This window comes from Sinocyclocheilus anshuiensis, unplaced genomic scaffold (assembly GCF_001515605.1).
Source record: "Sinocyclocheilus anshuiensis isolate Anshui unplaced genomic scaffold, SAMN03320099.WGS_v1.1 scaffold2129, whole genome shotgun sequence".
NCBI lineage: Eukaryota > Metazoa > Chordata > Actinopteri > Cypriniformes > Cyprinidae > Sinocyclocheilus > Sinocyclocheilus anshuiensis.
The window spans coordinates 719,746-736,816 of NW_015552540.1; the positions used below are offsets into that span (position 1 = coordinate 719,746).

Consider the following 17,071-nt stretch of genomic DNA (forward strand, 5'->3'; position numbering starts at 1 on the left):
CACATTTAGGGCACATGCAAGTTTTGGAAGTTCAAGTAGACTGGTATATTACATTATGCTACCTAAACATAAGTTTATAAGTTGTAAAATATACAGGCAAAACGGAATGCAAATGCGAATCATTGTCACTGTATTTTCATGGTGAATTCTTAGCAACCACAGCTGCCAGATTTTTTATAGGCTACATTTAACAGGTTTTTTTTTCTGTAAATATAAACATTTGATCCATTCAAACCCCTGCTATAAAACAGAAATGCATCCAAGACTTTGTAGATCTTTTTCTGCTGTTCACCCTATAGAGTCTCTTTCTGAATGTCAGTGTGTGTGGTTGTTTATATCTGCTGCATGTTAAGCAGATGTGCATTCCTCTCCTGGGTGACACACAGAAAGACTGCGAAAGAAAGAGAAAAAGAGAGGTTTGGGGGCGAGGGAGCTTGTGAAGACGGTGGCAACGGGACCACTACTGCTCATCAAATTTCCATCTTTCTCTCATCCTTCCCCCTACATGGCATGCACATACTCATTAAATCCTCTCCTCAGTGTCTATACGTCTGACAGCTCGGCTGTCTATCTATTCTGCTTTCTTACTCTTATCATGAGTCCCCCCCCCAAGCCTTTTCACAAATCCATCTTTTATATTGCTCAGTCTGCCATCAGCTCTCTGTTACTTTCTTCTTTCTGTGTCTCAAAGACTCATAGAGCAGGGTACGATGAGTGACAAATTCTCTGCTTTTATATACAACATGCAAATGCACTCTAGTTTGTCGCTAACGTGTCACTGAACCTCTAAGGTGGGTGGAACAAACAGCTGTGTATGTCTCCAGCCTACAGAAGAGTATTAATTTAACATTTTATGGACAGGACAAATGTATTGATTTACAATATTACTTGTGGAATATTAATAGAATGTTAATAACCCAATAAGCTGCCTATAGTGTCTGTTTTCAGCTTTGAAAAGAAATGTATGGCAGTAAAAACATACAGTAGAAGAGCTTCATAACAACAATCCACAAGCTAATACTTATTTCACAATATGCACAATAGGCAAACTATACATGAAAGCTTCCTTCACAATCTGTCACTGTCACAGTTGATCACTTTTGTGGCTCATTATTTCTTTCTAAACAAGCAAAAGTGAGGTTCTGGTTCATAACATTATAATAAACATATTGCAGATACACCACACTAATGCATATCTATCTGGTAAATAATTTCTACTTATTTCTTGCGTATAGAACAGCATGAGGCTTACTATCACAAAATAGCAGGAACTGACCACAAAAAAAAATTAGGTTAGAACTAAGTTGCTTTAATACATACTTTTAAAAAGTAATTCAAGTAATTTTACATATTTTAATTGATATTATGTTTTTATTGCGGCTGTGAATCAAATAAAACATTTTAACTAATTAATTGTACAGGATTCTGTGATTAATAACAATCACACTTAACAGTAACATTTGTAATTGTAAATATATTTATAAATTGGACCCCCAAATTAATGTAGAATCAACCAGGAGCATTTTACATAGTATTTGATTAATGGCATGTTTTAATACTATCAAGCCTATATTGCTATTATCAATATTTTTGTTAAATTGAGCCAGAAACAAATAGTATCAGCATATAATCAGAGATTTACTTATTATATAAAGAGGTACCAACCTTTGCAGCTCTAGCACTGGAAAAAGCATAACCTCGACTTGGATAATGCTAGCCACAGGAAAAAGGGGGAAAGGCATTATTGGAGCCTAGGAAGTGAATTTTTTTTAAATGCATTGAACTAAACACATAAATTATTTTTAACAGTTCTACTTTTATAAGCTATAGAAGTGTGAATTTCTAATAATTAATAGGGAAAGTGGCATTATATTAATTTCTTGCAAATTATTATTATTATTATTATTTTCAAATGTTTGTCAAATTCTTATTTTTGCCATCAGTTATTGGGGTGTTTTATGTTGTTTAGTTCAGATGTATTGCATTATTTTAGTGTGGTGTGATGGTGTGTTTGTCTGGGCAACACTGTGCTCTTTATGTCACCAAAATACTATCCCCATATGGTAAAGATCTGGCATCTGTAGCTTTATTGTAAACTTGACACTATATACATATATTGTTCTAGACAAGTATCTAAAACTCAGTATACAGTGGTGACCATCTATGCTGGTGTTCTCAGCAGGACAGTGCTCAAGGACACAATGACTGTCATTGTAAGTAAATCAGTTTGCCTTATCATGAATCGTGAATCACACTTTCATGATAGTAAAGCCGGCCTATAGAGGACAAGGGAGCAATTGGAGAGAAGCCAGCTTGTAAACCTGGGAGAAAAAAAGAGTTTGAGCTCTCTGCAGGGAGAAACTTTAGTACACTTTTAGAGGACAGTGCTGATTTATTACGGTATGAGATGGTTTGTACACTTAGCGGGTGAAATCACCTTTTCCTTTGTTTTCTATGATTGTGTTCAGCCTTGGGTTATCCTCTTTATAAGCTCGCGCTGGCCTCTGTTTAAATGTGAACTGTTCGATTTAAAAAGGTGCTCCATCAATAAAAATCAGTCCATCAACTTTATCACTTGATAACTGAATAGCAGGAGCCGCACTTACAATATCTCATCCCGTCTGGCAGATTTCCATTTATAGAACCCAAAGTTACTGTCTGTCTGGTTCATGTCCTTCTGGCACCAGTGTGGCGTATTGCAGACAGTAAATATACAATTATGAATCCACTGCTGCACTACAATGTGATTATCTACAAGCTGGAGGATGGAGTCATACACATAATACGGATAAAGCGAGAGATATTAGAAAAGAGAACGGAGTGAGAGAGCGAGACAAAGATTTGGACCAAAAAAAAAGAAATGTAGAGACAGCAGACTGGGCGCTTTCAAAACAGAAAGATCATAAATAAAATTAGTCAAATGAAACCATTTTGAGGTTAATTTATCACATTTTGTGTCTCTGAAAAATAGTGATCTATGACATTATATTATTATTTATTTATTTATTTGTGTGTTTGTGTGTGCTCGTGTGTGTCAATTTGTTAATAGGGGATTTGTGGACTTTTTTTTTTTTTTTTTAGAATTAAGGAATAAAAATGAAGTAAAAAGATCAAATTAGACCCTTGAGGTAAGATGGTACCCCTGGAATTGGCCCAGAATGTCATGTTGGTATTATTGTACATTTCAGACATCTTCGATTAACTTGCTGGCTAATTGAGTGAAATAATTCAATTTGCACTCATAGCATTGCTATTATGACACATATTCAATTAAAATATGGGCAATTAAATATGTCTGAATAAAAGTCTTATATAAGTGTACCTCATAACATTATACATATAAAGAATACGTTTAAATTATACATTTAAAATACAAAGAATAATTCTACCTCTGTTTTGCTGGGATTCTGATTTGCCTGTCATCGTTTATTCAGTTATTCAAATAAATTGTCAAAATACCATTTGAAATAGAATAGTTGATTTAGTATTTTAATGGCATTAAAAAACAATAAATAAAAAGTTATTTATACAGTTCGTAAGAGTGGACGGTGGACTTCTTGCCCCAGGTGGTGGTAAGTAGTTCTTAAGTTGGGCAACTTCCCCCATCTTACCCTGTATATATATATATATGTATTATTTTATTTATTATCTATCTGTTAAGTACACACAGACAAAAAAGTAGGTCTAATGCACCACAGCAGTGTTAGAAGACACAAGACACTAGGGAATCCGAGTGAAAGAGCAGTTGTGTAGATCAGTCTTATATGGTTATTAGCAGTGTTGGGGAGTAACTAGTTACATGTAACGGCGTTACGTAATTTAATTACAAAATAAATGTAACTGTAATCAGTTACAGTTACTAAGAAAAAATGTGTAATTAAATTACAGTTACTTATGAAAATGTTAATGATTACAAAGGGGATTACATTTAAAAGTAATCAAAAAGTAATCAAAAGTAATCAGTTACATTACTTTAATAAAGTAATTGAAAAAGTTACACTACTATTACATTTTAAGTAGGGTAACTTGTAATCTGTAACCTATTACATTTCCAAAGTAACCTTCCCAACACTGGTTATTAGACACAGAGAGCCGTCACAGCTCTCTCCAGCAGATGAATGACAACGCTCGCTAATAGATCACTAGTGGCTTGGTCAAGTGACTCTGAGGGATTGGAAAGCGGATACAGTTCAAAACTTGAGAGCTAAACAAGGAGCAGAAAAGTTTATATTGTTAATGCCTTAGAATGAGGAATAAACAGTGTGTATTTCATACATGGATTGGGAACATCGAGAAAATAATAAGCAAAAAACAGGAAGGCAAAGAAGGAGTGTGAGAAGGTTTCTTTTGCTCATTATTGGGCTATTGTTCATCCTTATTAATTTATTTTTCTTCCTTATTACTGCATTTTCTTTGCCTTTATTGCACAACTTCTTTTTGTCTAATGTTATTCATTTTTAATATTTATTTTTTTAATTAACAAGTACATTTTGTCTTTTGCTAGTTTTCCCAACTTACATTGTTTTGCACCATTCTTGTTGCTTTCTATGCCACTTTGTAAGCTGCAAATACTTTGGCAATACAAATGTGCAATTATGTCATGCCAATAAAACCCATTAAAACTGAAACTGAACATTTAAAGAGAGAAAGCAAGAGGTAACATTTCAAATTTTGTGGGGGAGGAAGACAGAACAGTTGAAGACAAACAACATCTCATGATCCTGTTGGACAGAATCTTCATGAATGTTTGAGACGAGAGCTGAGAGCTACACTGTTAATGACACAGAACATAACCCTACAGGCACACTTTCTTTTTACATATCTTGCATTTTCCTCTCATTCTAGCACTTTATGATGGCCATCTGTTCTATCTTTCAATTGTGCACGACATAATCACACAATAATACATTATAGAAATTAACGTGATACAAAAAACATATAGACAAATTTGTCTTATCTGTGCTCAAGACAAAAAAAAGATGTGGGTATGTTCATGTCGCCCATGTGAGTGAATCATGGAAAGTTTCTGAATCATTGCACTGCATCTTTGTGCAAACGCTGTTATGTTTGTTCTCTGAGCATGTGGTGTTAAATTCTGTCATTATTTACTCATCCTCATGTCATTATAAAGCCGTATGCTGATATTTGGTTCATGGAGCACAAAAGAAGATTTTTTTCCCCCTCGCAGGTAGAATATAGAGCACTAGTTAACAGTTTTGAGTAATGTAGATTTCAACCCTTGGTTGCATAGAGGTTGTGCATCCATAACAGTTTCTAAAATCTAAATCATGGCCCTTCGAAGGCATGAAACTATCTCAGCCACTTGTAATGTTACTATGAGATGGCATAATTTGATTCAGCCACATGGTCTTGAATGCTTTTGTAGAGCAGGATATCCATACCCTCTAAGTGGCTATCAAATTACAATCTCCGCCTTAGATCTGATCCTAGAGTCAATTAACATTAATAATGAATGCAGGGGTTTATTTCAGTTTGTTTCATCTGACAAACCCACTCCATCTTGATGTTGACGTCAGAGAGTGTTTGTTCAATGCAGTCCAAAAAGAGGTGGATTTTAAGAAGATGATTAGCAGTAGGCCTATGCACCCCTCTGTGGGTACAATGAAATTGTATTTGTATTCTTCTAATCTAATTTAATACACTCTCAGAAAAAAAAATTGTACAAAAGCTGTCAATAGGGCAGGTCCTTTGCAAAAGTTACAACTTTGCACCATTTTCATTCACATTTGTATCTTAAAGGTACATATTGCTCTCTAAAAAAAACACATATCAGTACCTAAATGGTTCATTTTAGTATACCTTTTGAAAGGGTACCACCTCAGTGACAGCTTTTGTGTACATACATAGGCTACACATAGCCTCTGATTTAAGTTAATAAGAAATAAATCATTTGTTCAAGTGTTTTGTACCCTAAAGGATAAAGTGATTGTAATGGTTCTCATTTTCTATCAGTAGATTCCTCTGGGACTATTTAGCGAGACACATTCATGAGCCCCGAATAGAGGCCTCACCAGCAATATTCATACTTTTCCTAAAGACTGTTAACTTGTTTTCTTAGACTGCCATCGTGTGGTCAAAATATTTTACTGCAACTATGACTCAATAAAGTAGGCCTACACATGTAGTCAACAGAAAAAGGTTTATTTATAAGGTTGAGGTCGTACTTAGCTGTATGTATTACAGTATGTATGTAACAGCAAATTTGCCATCATGTCAATGACTGTACATTTACATTTGTGTGATAAAAAAAGTTCGACATATGGGCCTGTGCTATAAAAATGGTAAAATGAAAATTAAACTTTAAAGGACTCTATACGAGTACGGTCATATTTAGTGGATATTTAGGTTTCATAAACTCAAACAGTTAACGGCAGAGAGTAAAAAAAAGATGGTGAAACTGTTCAGGCGATTGTGTCGGTCTGTTGTATTTAACTAACAAACCAGAAGATGGCAGCAATATGCCATCGGTGTGCTTACTGAGAAACGGTAGAATGAAGTTTTTGTTTGTTTGTTTGTATTATTATTAGTAATTTAATTTTATGAAAAGAATAAGTCAACATTACAGCGTATTAATAGTGAATGGTTATAATCAATTGGTCACTGAAAGAATGTGCTCCATTTGCTCAGACCCAAATACATAATCCTTTTCAGGTGAATTCTCATAATAGGCCTACTAATAGTGCTGAACAAGTTCATATACATTTTGTGTAATTTAACGAAAATAGGTTATAGAAACATGAATTAGAAAAAATATCAATGTATTTTCATGATTCATCCAGAAATCATAATCTAATGTGGCATAGTTTTCAGCCTATGAAAGGCTGTCATCTAGTGGTGTTTTAGGAGAATGCAACCTTTACACATGTTGACAAAGATAAGTTATACAACCTAACACATGGGTCAGCATTTAGGTCACTGTCATTCACCCATATATTTTTAAATAACTGTGTTTAGTGGACCTTAAATGATGAAAGTGAGCCCTCAGCACAATTCAAATATCTAATAAGTCAGATAAGACAGGTCAGATTGGAGGCCTTGTGTTGTAACATCTGTATCTAAAGAACAGCTGTTAGATTTATTTATGCAAATGCATATCTCATCATATTCCATTAACTTGTAATTGATACATGGAAATATTGTTGAGACAATCAAGTTTCTAAAGGCCAGTGTCATAACTCCATCATGAGACCACCTTCACAGAGTGTAAAACAGGATGTTCTCTATGCAAATGTTTCACAACCAGTCCTACTTCAATTTTGCATGCATTGTCACAGCACTGGATGTAAGCTGCCCTCTATCAATGCCCTGCGTCACACAAAAGGGATAAAGTGTGGAGACTCAAATCATAAAGCAACTCCAGTTGGAACAAAAAGCAGCTTCTCCTAACGTATGCTTAAACAGCCCCTGGAATCATACATTTGCTCTGCACTGAATACTCCCCAAATCTTTCCATTTACATGTATGTTCTTATCCAATGCTTTCTTAACAAAGAGCAAAACATCAAAAATGCACATACAGCATAAGCAGGATTTAGCAGGTAGCTAAGGCCTCAACAGTTTGAGATCACTAATGAAATTATGCAGGACGTCTTTCACCGATTGTGAAAGCAGTGCTAACACAGTCAAAATAAGTGGTCAGGGGCATTACAGAAACATTTTCAGTCAGGATGTCATTTAGAAAACTAGTCAGATCTTAACTGAAGTTTCTTTATTACAGTGCCAGGTCAGTTCAGAAACGCCCTGAACCATTAGTCAAATCAAGCGCTGTACATATTCAAATGTAGTGCACTTTAGTGAGAAATGCATGATAGTCATTTGTTAATAAATTGCATTATTTGCAATTGTGTGAATCAAAATAAGGTGTATTTTAGAGAGGTTTGTTTAACTTTAACAGAATCAACTGCCGGACTAGTGGTCTGGTGATTCTTTCGTTTAAATAATGGCAGTATTCAGTGTGGCATACAGTTAGAGAAGACTAGCTATGACTAATTTCTGGACAAGGAGTAAATAATTTGATTGAACTTGCTTTTTATGTCATGAAGTATGCATTACTCAGAGTAAGTGACCAGAACTACACATTTGTGACATTATGATTCAAAAACAGGTTCTGTCCTATTGATTGCACTGTTGTCTGCACATTTTAATTTCATTTTTGCATGTACAGTGCTGTGGTGACAAATAAAACTTGACATGCTACTCCAGTTTTGTCAAACGCAGCGAACGCCCCTGACGCTGCCCCACATTATGACTGATCTCGTGTAACGAATATGGTAATAAACCAAGAAAAGCATTGTTTTAAAGTGACACTGACATGAATAGTCAAGGTTGATGATTAAACACGTCACGAGCTGATCCTTGCGTCTATCACTCTTTTAGCATTATAGCAGATGCTGCAAATGCTTATCAATCCATTTGTCCTCTTAAAATAACCCCGCGTTTTTCCAAATGCATTTTATTCAAATATCTAACCCTTCTCGGTGGTGAGTCACATGATGCACGCGGTCTTCATTGTCACTGTGAAAACGATAAAGTTTTCCGCGCAAGAAATAGTTTCCTGAATGTGATTTCTGACTGGCATGAGCAAACATGTTGGTGCACGTTCGCTCATTTTCTACGTTTTGTCCTGATGACGTTCCTCGCCTTTCACGCACAAAAGTTAGCCGTCGGTGGTGTGAAAAGTAGCGACTGTGCCACAAAGCGTGCGAATACGATTTGGCTCTGCGCACATCGTGCACGCACTCTGCAATGCAATCCACACACACAGTTGATGCAGTACTGCTAGCAAGGGCGTTCAGACAACGAGTGAGACACACCCAGAGGAAAAATGGTCTCAACTAATGCGCAAGTACAATCAAAAGGGCTTGAGAATAGCCCGCTTGCGCGGGTTGGAGTCAATGGCCAGACCGAGAGAAGAAGATTTTTTTTTCCTGTTTTCTTCAAGGGCAAAATGTCCTGGTATGAAGTGATTTCGAAATAACGTTGTAAAACGACAGAGTCGCCAGTGAAATGCGCTCTCTCAACAAACAACCCAGCTGGTGCACTTGTGAAAACAATTATGCGCCAAGCAGTTGCTCTACAGTTTTTTCTAAGGGGTAGCGGAGCGACACACAGACATGACATCAAATATAGGTAAAGTCTATTGCTTTTTGTTCGTTTTAAGAGTCAATAAATGGTATTATAATTATTTGAATGTGTTGTATTTTGCGAGTCAAGATGGCGCCGGGCACAGTCAGGTGACCTTGTTTTTTTCCCCTCAATACCAACAATAGTCAGAGCGAGGAGCGGAAGTGAATGCTCCCCCTGAAATACGATTGGCTGGTTTGAACTGTAGGGGAAAGCGTGGGCCCGTGGTTGGAGTGTGCGATGTGGCAGTCAAGTGCATGTGACAAACTTGTTTTTAATAAGACCAGTGGCTACTGGTAACTTATGGTCTCTGCCATAGCTGGGCTCGTTTGTAATAATTAAACTACGTCGATGTATGTCGTATCACCACTTTTCGCCTTATAGATGGCGTGCTTTCGTATGTTTTGTCTAGTGCATTTTGTTATGCAACCATTCCCTGGTTCGCGTTGAAATACTATGCTTCGTCTGTTTAAACCATTATAGGCTACTATTTACATATCATTGTTTATATAAACAGGGCTAACTCGTTTAAAACCCACACTGCGTGAAATCCCCTTTATTGTGACAAGCAGTGTGAAAAATCCCCAGCGTTCACTGCATAAACTATAAAGTAATAAAGATTTTAGCGCAGATAGTCTCGGTGGTCGCCGCCGTGCATTCCTCCAAAAGGGGGAGGGGTCGTGTTTTCCTGACGGTCCACCATCCATCAGTCCAAAGTGACTGTACTTAACTGCCAGGAAACTGTGCTTCGAGACCATACTGTTCGAGACCGAAAGCAGTAGTTTGACAATATTTAATAAGTGCACAGCCCTCACTTCCACGAGCGTTACTATAACCAACACGCGTCAGTTTATTTCAAAACGTCTTTTTTTTTTATTCCTGTAACTCCTATATCCTGGTCTAAGTGTGGATAAAGCCACTTAAAACTAAAGTAACTAGCCATACCCGTTTAGTCTCTGCGCCTTCGACAGTTCGGTTGATTTTATCGCATAGATGTCACCCTAAAACAGATTCGCTGGATCAACCGAACAGTTCCTGTAACCCCACCCAGTTTCTGATCGACCGCTGATTGGTCGTCAGTGTCGCTGTGAGTATTTTCACCTTCCATTCCGCGCTTCTAATTGGTCGCCGGTGACGACAATCCCACGCCCAACTCCCACCCACTGAGGCATCAAGTTTGTGAGACTCGCAATAGCTAGTTTAAGAGGCTATAGCTGAATGTGCAGCAAAGACTCCAAGTCTAACTGCGCTCTTTGGTTTAAATCACTCATTTAGAGTTCAATAAGATGGATATGAAAAAGAGAATTCACCTGGAGTTGCGGAACCGGACGCCGTCAGACGTAAGCATCTTTATTAATTGCTGAGTGATATAATTTTAATAAAACTGTTGGTTAGTGTAGTTCTGCGTGGATGGACAACGCTAACGTTAGATGTGCACGAGTCAAGTTGATGTCTTGAATGAAAAGTTTACGGCGACTTTGTTACAAGCCTAGAGCCTTGGATATTATTATCGCAGTGTACCTATACACAGCCCATAAGTTCAGCAGTTTTACTGATTATTTTTCCCAACTTTCGCGAGACCTTTTGGTGATGCTGTGGTCGGAAACTACAAGAGCTCCATGCATTCAGTGTATAAACAAGGGAAGCGGCGTGAGAAGCCATATTTGTAACTTTGTAGCCCCTGAACGCGCCCTTTTCCTTTGCATCCTCAGTGCTGCAAAAGTCGCCTGCCGTCAGTTCATGCCTCTCTCACACTTTCGCACATCCATTTTCAATTCAACATTCATACTCGCCAGTAACAGTGGTCGTTGGCCAGTTCGCTAACTTGTTGTGGGACGCATTTTTGTGAATTGCTGTGCAGGCGATTTGACAGATAGCTTGCGATAACCCGATCGGTCAAATACACTTCGTGCCATCTCTCCAGCAAAAGGCTTTTATTGAGGGATTTAAGTCTAAATCGAAAGCATTTACGTTTCTCAATCAAAGAAAAGTTGTGTAATTACTTAGGCGGGATCTTTTCGAGGGCTTCTAGCACGTTACTAATAGTCGCCTATTTGATTTGGATTTGGAAAACGAGCGCATTTGTTGTTCGTTCGCGGTATAGAAAGGAATCGTGTCACAGCATATCTAGTTGCTTAAAGGTGCCCAAACCTATTTAAAACTGCAGTATATGTCGACGACATTGCCAGAATGCAAAGACCAAATCTCTTTCTTAAATGCCTTCCGTGTTTTTCTTACTATATAAATTCCCACAAGTGTAACTACCGTCTCTGATCGATTCAGTGCAACGTTATCAAGGTCCCTGTTATTGCCCCTGTACGCATACCTAAATACGCTGTAATAGAGCTCGTAATTAAAATGGCATAACCGTATTCTGGGCGCTTCTGTGCGTCTCCACTGGCAGGATAAAGAGATTTTCAGCCGTGTGGCTCTGCATGTTATTGACACAAGACTGCACGCTTATGTGAGCGCTACGCAACTTGAAGCTGCGCTGTTCTAGTTGCAAGATCTAGGACAAGGCGCCATTTTAACCAGCAACAAAGACGCACGATATTTAATCGAGCAGAGAATCTTTGCCGCCGTCTCTATGCTTTGAACCGACCAGAACCGTCGAATATAGAGTCGAGCGTGTACGAAGCCGGGAAATTCATTTTTATTCCGTGAAAGTCAGTACCTTTCGCTTAAAGAGTGACTCCGTTGCATTATCATGCGCCTCACCGCCCCTCCTTCTCGTGAATTCTTGGGTCCGTCCTCGTGTCTTTGCTCTTCCAAGACAATGTAATGCATTTGTGTAACACCCAGGCTATCGTTTACGCGTCTTTACTTTGCTGTTCGAGCACGCACACACTATAGTAAAAATGCTCTACCCTCAGGAAAACAATGTACGCCGCTTGTTGCGGAGTCAGCCATTTTGTTGGAAAGGGAGTCAAATGTGAGATTTTGTCAAAGCACCGAAACATGCACCCCTATCTGCTACTGTAGACCGCATGCTGAAGTAAACTTTACAACTGAATGGCGCCCGATTCGGTTTATCTGCTATCTTTCCCCCCTCATTCTAACCTGATTAATATATTCATATTGTGTTAAGAATAGATGCTGTCTTTATTTTTTCCAAGTATTTGCTGATAACGGTGTGATCTAAAGAGAGATTTTTTTTTTTTTGCTGTTTTGGTGGGTCAACATGATAGAAGTAAGCACCACACGGTGCTCTTGGCATGCTGCAAAAGTTAGAAACCGCTCTGCTGTGACTGAATTTAAGCCTCTCAGGTGGAGACTCTAACAAATGCTGCATTCATTAATCATAACATTTCGTCTCATGTGCCCTTTAACAGGTGAAAGAGCTTGTGCTGGACAACTGTCGGTCAAATGAGGGCAAAATTGAGGGCCTCACTGATGAGTTTGAGGAACTGGAATTTTTAAGCACAATCAACGTAGGCTTAACATCAGTCGCCAATTTGCCGAAGCTTATATATACTGTTAGTTTTAACATTCTTGAATAACACATCTAAATAATTCTGTTGTTGCTTGGATTTTAAATGGCTTGGATTCTGGATTTTAAATGGCTTGAAATGACAAAAACAATGCCAATTTATTATTATTATTATTATTAATTTGTCGTCCTGTCTTTTTCCCAACAGAAAAAATTGGAAAGCCTCAAAAGCTTAGACTTGTTCAACTGTGAGGTGACAAACCTGAATGACTACAGAGAAAATGTTTTCAAGCTGCTCCCTCAGTTGACATATCTTGATGGCTATGACAAAGAGGATAAAGAAGCACCCGACTCTGACGCCGAAGCTTACGTCGAAGGCCTAGACGACGACGAGGATGATGAAGATGGTATGTTTCTGAAGAGTCTGACTGACACCGTGCTTGTGCATTCTTGAACACTACTTCAGAAGTATCAAAAATATATATTTTTTGATTGTGTGAAGTCTTTGCCAGTCTTATTAATATGACACTGAATATGTTTTGCACAGCTCGAGCTTAGCGATAACAGAATCTCAGGGGGTCTGGAGGTACTGGCAGAGAAGTGTCCCAACCTCACCCATCTCAACCTCAGCGGCAACAAAATTAAAGACCTCAGCACCATCGAACCCCTGGTAAGATGTGTTTATAGTATCATTGGAGTCGTAACTAGTGGAGTTTATCAACTTAGTGATGAATATATTTGAATAATTTATGTATACGCTCACTGATAACACTGTTGAGAGACTTTCAAGCACTACTATTATTAATGTTCTTGAATAACACATCTAAATAATGTTGTTGCCTGACTTGAATTTTAGATGGCTTGAAATGATAAAAATAAAAACAATTTAGTATTGTTATTAATTTGTTCTCCTGTCTTTTTCCCAACAGAAAAAATTGGAAAGCCTCAAAAGTTTAGACTTGTTCAACTGTGAGGTGACAAACCTGAATGACTACAGAGAAAATGTTTTCAAGCTGCTCCCTCAGTTGACATATCTTGATGGCTATGACAAAGAGGATAAAGAAGCACCCGACTCTGACGCCGAAGCTTACGTCGAAGGCCTAGACGACGACGAGGATGATGAAGATGGTATGTTTCTGAAGAGTCTGACTGACACCGTGCTTCAAGATGTATCAGTTATTAAACTGAGATTAAGGAATTGATTTGTCATTTACCTAATTTTGTTTGCAGAGGGAGAAGAGGAGGAGTATGATGAAGATGCAGCTCCAGGAGATGAAGATGAAGAAGAGGAGGAAGATGAGGAAGAGGGAGAAGAGGAGGAAGAAGAAGACATCAGCGGAGAGGTTAATGCCGGAAAATAATGATGGTTCCTTTTTTGTTTACAAATACACGTATATGGTGTCAATATGTGCCTTTTTCACATGCTTTTAGGAAGAGGAGGAAGAAGAGTTAAATGATGGCGAGGTAGATGATGAGGAAGACATTGGTAAGTGAATGGATGAAGCATTGTACCACCCGTGAATTGAATGCTGGTAAGCAGCGTGAGGGTAAGAGTAAACGAAACTTCTGGTCCTCCTGTGTTGTGTTTACAGAGGAGGAGCGGGGTCAGAAGAGGAAAAGAGAGCTGGATGAGGAAGGGGAGGAAGATGATGACTGAACATGCACTCCCCCCATTGTGATCTGACCGTTTAACCCCTGTATATCTGTCCTATTGTCACTCTGTGATGGTTTGGGGAGGTATTCAAATGGTAGGGGGTGGGTTAGTATAAAGGAGGACACAGTTTAAATATTTGTTTTTATCTTTTTTGTTGTTGTTGTTGTTTTCTTATGGTTTGGTTTGTACTTTCAGTTTGATTCCCTTCATTTTCTCCAAAAGCTCTTCAAATGGCTGATAACACAGTGTGGAAATTTATTATTGTTGGAAAAAAAGACCAGTATGCTCTTGTAATTTTTCCCTGTCTTTACTGTTGATGCCTAAATGCTGGTGATGACTTATGTATTAAAAAAGAAAAAAACAACCAAAAACCTTTTAGAAGTGCATGGCTGACTCTATTTTAAAGTTGACTACTGGATTTCAAGGAAGAACATTTTCTAACCCACTTTTGTTATTGCATCTTTTATTTGTGTATTTTTTTTTTCTTTGGTGTTTTCTTCATCATCATCACACCACTACCACCACCATGTGATGTGCTGTTTAGGCTTGAAGAATACATCATGATGTCAGTTCAACCTCTCGATGTGATTTTTATTTTATTTTTTTAATGTTCAGAGCCGAATGTCTGCCCTTGTCAAATGAGCCCTAAACCCCTTCTCCCTTTTGTGTGGATAGTTCAGAGGTTTCGTGTTCTTTGTAAATAATGACCAAATATATTTTTTTCTGATTCCCCTTTGATAATGGCAGACATTTTCACAAATAATCTCAGTTGTAACCATTAACTGTAATAAAATGAATAAAAACGCAAGAGGCTCTCTAATTTGAAGTTCTCTGTTCTGACAGCCACAGAAAATCCACTTATTGTAATTAGATGTGATTACATACTTGATCAATAGATTATGTATTTGAAGTCTTGTGCAGAAATGACAAGTGTATATCATCTCGCCACTGATATTGCGGGTTAACTGAATATATGACGTGAAATTGCATTGTGAAGCTCAGGGAAAATAGCTTGTCTATTTTTGATGATACCTGACTGAATATTGTGTAAATATTCAGAAGCATCATACCAATTTAAATAGAAAGCATACGCAATTTTACCTGAGCTGTATCCAGTTTTCAGATTATACTGATTTAACTTTTTATTAAAAGAAGACTTAAGATTTCACATGAATAGAAGTCAGCATTTTTGTTCAAATTAATATTTACTGTATAAGCATGTGCTTTGTTAACATGAGCATGAAAGCATTGCATACAGAGTAACTGAGGTGTCTCTTATGGTCTGTGGGAACAGATTGCCATTCTTTTTTGTGTGTGTATGTGAGATCAAAGGTAAATTAAGCTAGTCTCAGTCTACTCTAGACCGTTAGATTTGATGTACCATTCAAGTAAATTCAGCTCAGCACATTACAGTGTTCTTTCTCAGGAAGAGGTTTTTACCTTGCATGCAATTACCTTTGGTGCAACATGCTTTAGTTAGTTAATCATAATGAATAGTGAAATACAGGGTAGTAATTACCAATTAATGTTCTTCATTTGAATCAAAGACAAAGGTTAGCCTATGTCTTGCCTCATAATTCTTCAGGAATTTTGTCAGCAATAAATATTTCTGCTAGTGCTGTCAAACGATTAATCGCATCCAAAATAAGTATTTGTTTACGTAATATATGTGTGTGTGTACTGTGTATATTTATTATGTATATAAACACGTCTCAGAGAAATTTGTTATTTTTATATATTGTATTTATAATATAAATGATATATGTAAATATTTTCAAAACATAAACGCGCGTGTATTTATATATACACATAATAAATATACACAGAACACACATATGCAAACAAAAACTTTTATTTTGGATGCGATTAATCGTTTGACAGCACTAATTTCTACATGAATTGTGCTTGTGTAGGCAGTGAGCGCCTTGTCTTACACCAAATGAAAGGGGCTGAGTACAACATAAATATTCTGCCACCTCACGCTGTGAACAAATTAATAACCACTTCACCTCGACATCTAAAATGATGCACAATTATAAGGCACAAGATTTGGAATGTAGCTACTTGCTACATAACCTGTTCCTCATGCGATTAATCGTTTGACAGCACTAATGTCTACATGAATTGTGCTTGTGTAGGCAGTGAGCGCCTTGTCTGACACCAAATGAAAGGGGCTGAGTACAACATAAATATTCTGCCACCTCACGCTGTGAACAAATTAATAACCACTTCACCTCGACATCTAAAATGATGCACAATTATAAGGCACAAGATTTGGAATGTAGCTACTTGCTACATAACCTGTTCCTCACTGTTTGGCCCATTTAGCTAGGCCCAGTGTTATTATTACCCGTTGTTTTCTAAGCACTACTGCTTGTGTCTGAACTGCTCTTTAACGTGTTAAGAGGATGCTGTGTAGTCTGTTTCATGGCAAGTGAAGGCCTATGTGCTGAGATGAGCAAGACTGTGGCTTTACCGCCCCCTAATGTCAAAATACCTAAAATGCACTTTCTCCTCAAAACGCGCTATTACTTTGCAATAACGAAGCAAGAGCTGCTGGCGTTTGTGTTAGTTTTATGAAGCAAAATATTTACAAAGGTTGAGGCTCATATTGTTTTCATTAAATAGCGACAGCAGGAAAATGTCAAACACTCGTTTTCGTGCTGGTCGAGCGAGGTTATTTATAACCACTAGTTCATTTAGGGACCTGAATATATACTTTAAAATGGATAACATTTGAACACATCAGCTCATAGGTGGTCGAGTAAATGTGCCATTCAACTTTAAAAACGTCCAGTTTGTCCCTCCAAAATAAATGTTTTGCGCGCGCTGAAGAGCGTGACT

The 17,071-nt window shown here is 37.6% G+C and overlaps 1 protein-coding gene across 1 annotated transcript; it reads left to right on the forward strand.

The window, feature by feature from the left end:
- Positions 1–9,818: 9,818 nt before the first annotated feature.
- LOC107663971 (acidic leucine-rich nuclear phosphoprotein 32 family member A-like) lies at positions 9,819–15,035 on the forward strand. Its single transcript, XM_016454408.1, has 7 exons — positions 9,819–10,483; positions 12,476–12,619; positions 13,121–13,243; positions 13,503–13,701; positions 13,804–13,916; positions 14,005–14,059; positions 14,166–15,035. The coding sequence occupies exons 1-7, from the start codon at positions 10,430–10,432 to the stop codon at positions 14,228–14,230; spliced, it is 753 nt and encodes a 250-aa protein (XP_016309894.1). The 5' UTR covers positions 9,819–10,429; the 3' UTR covers positions 14,231–15,035.
- The last annotated feature ends 2,036 nt before the right edge of the window (positions 15,036–17,071 follow it).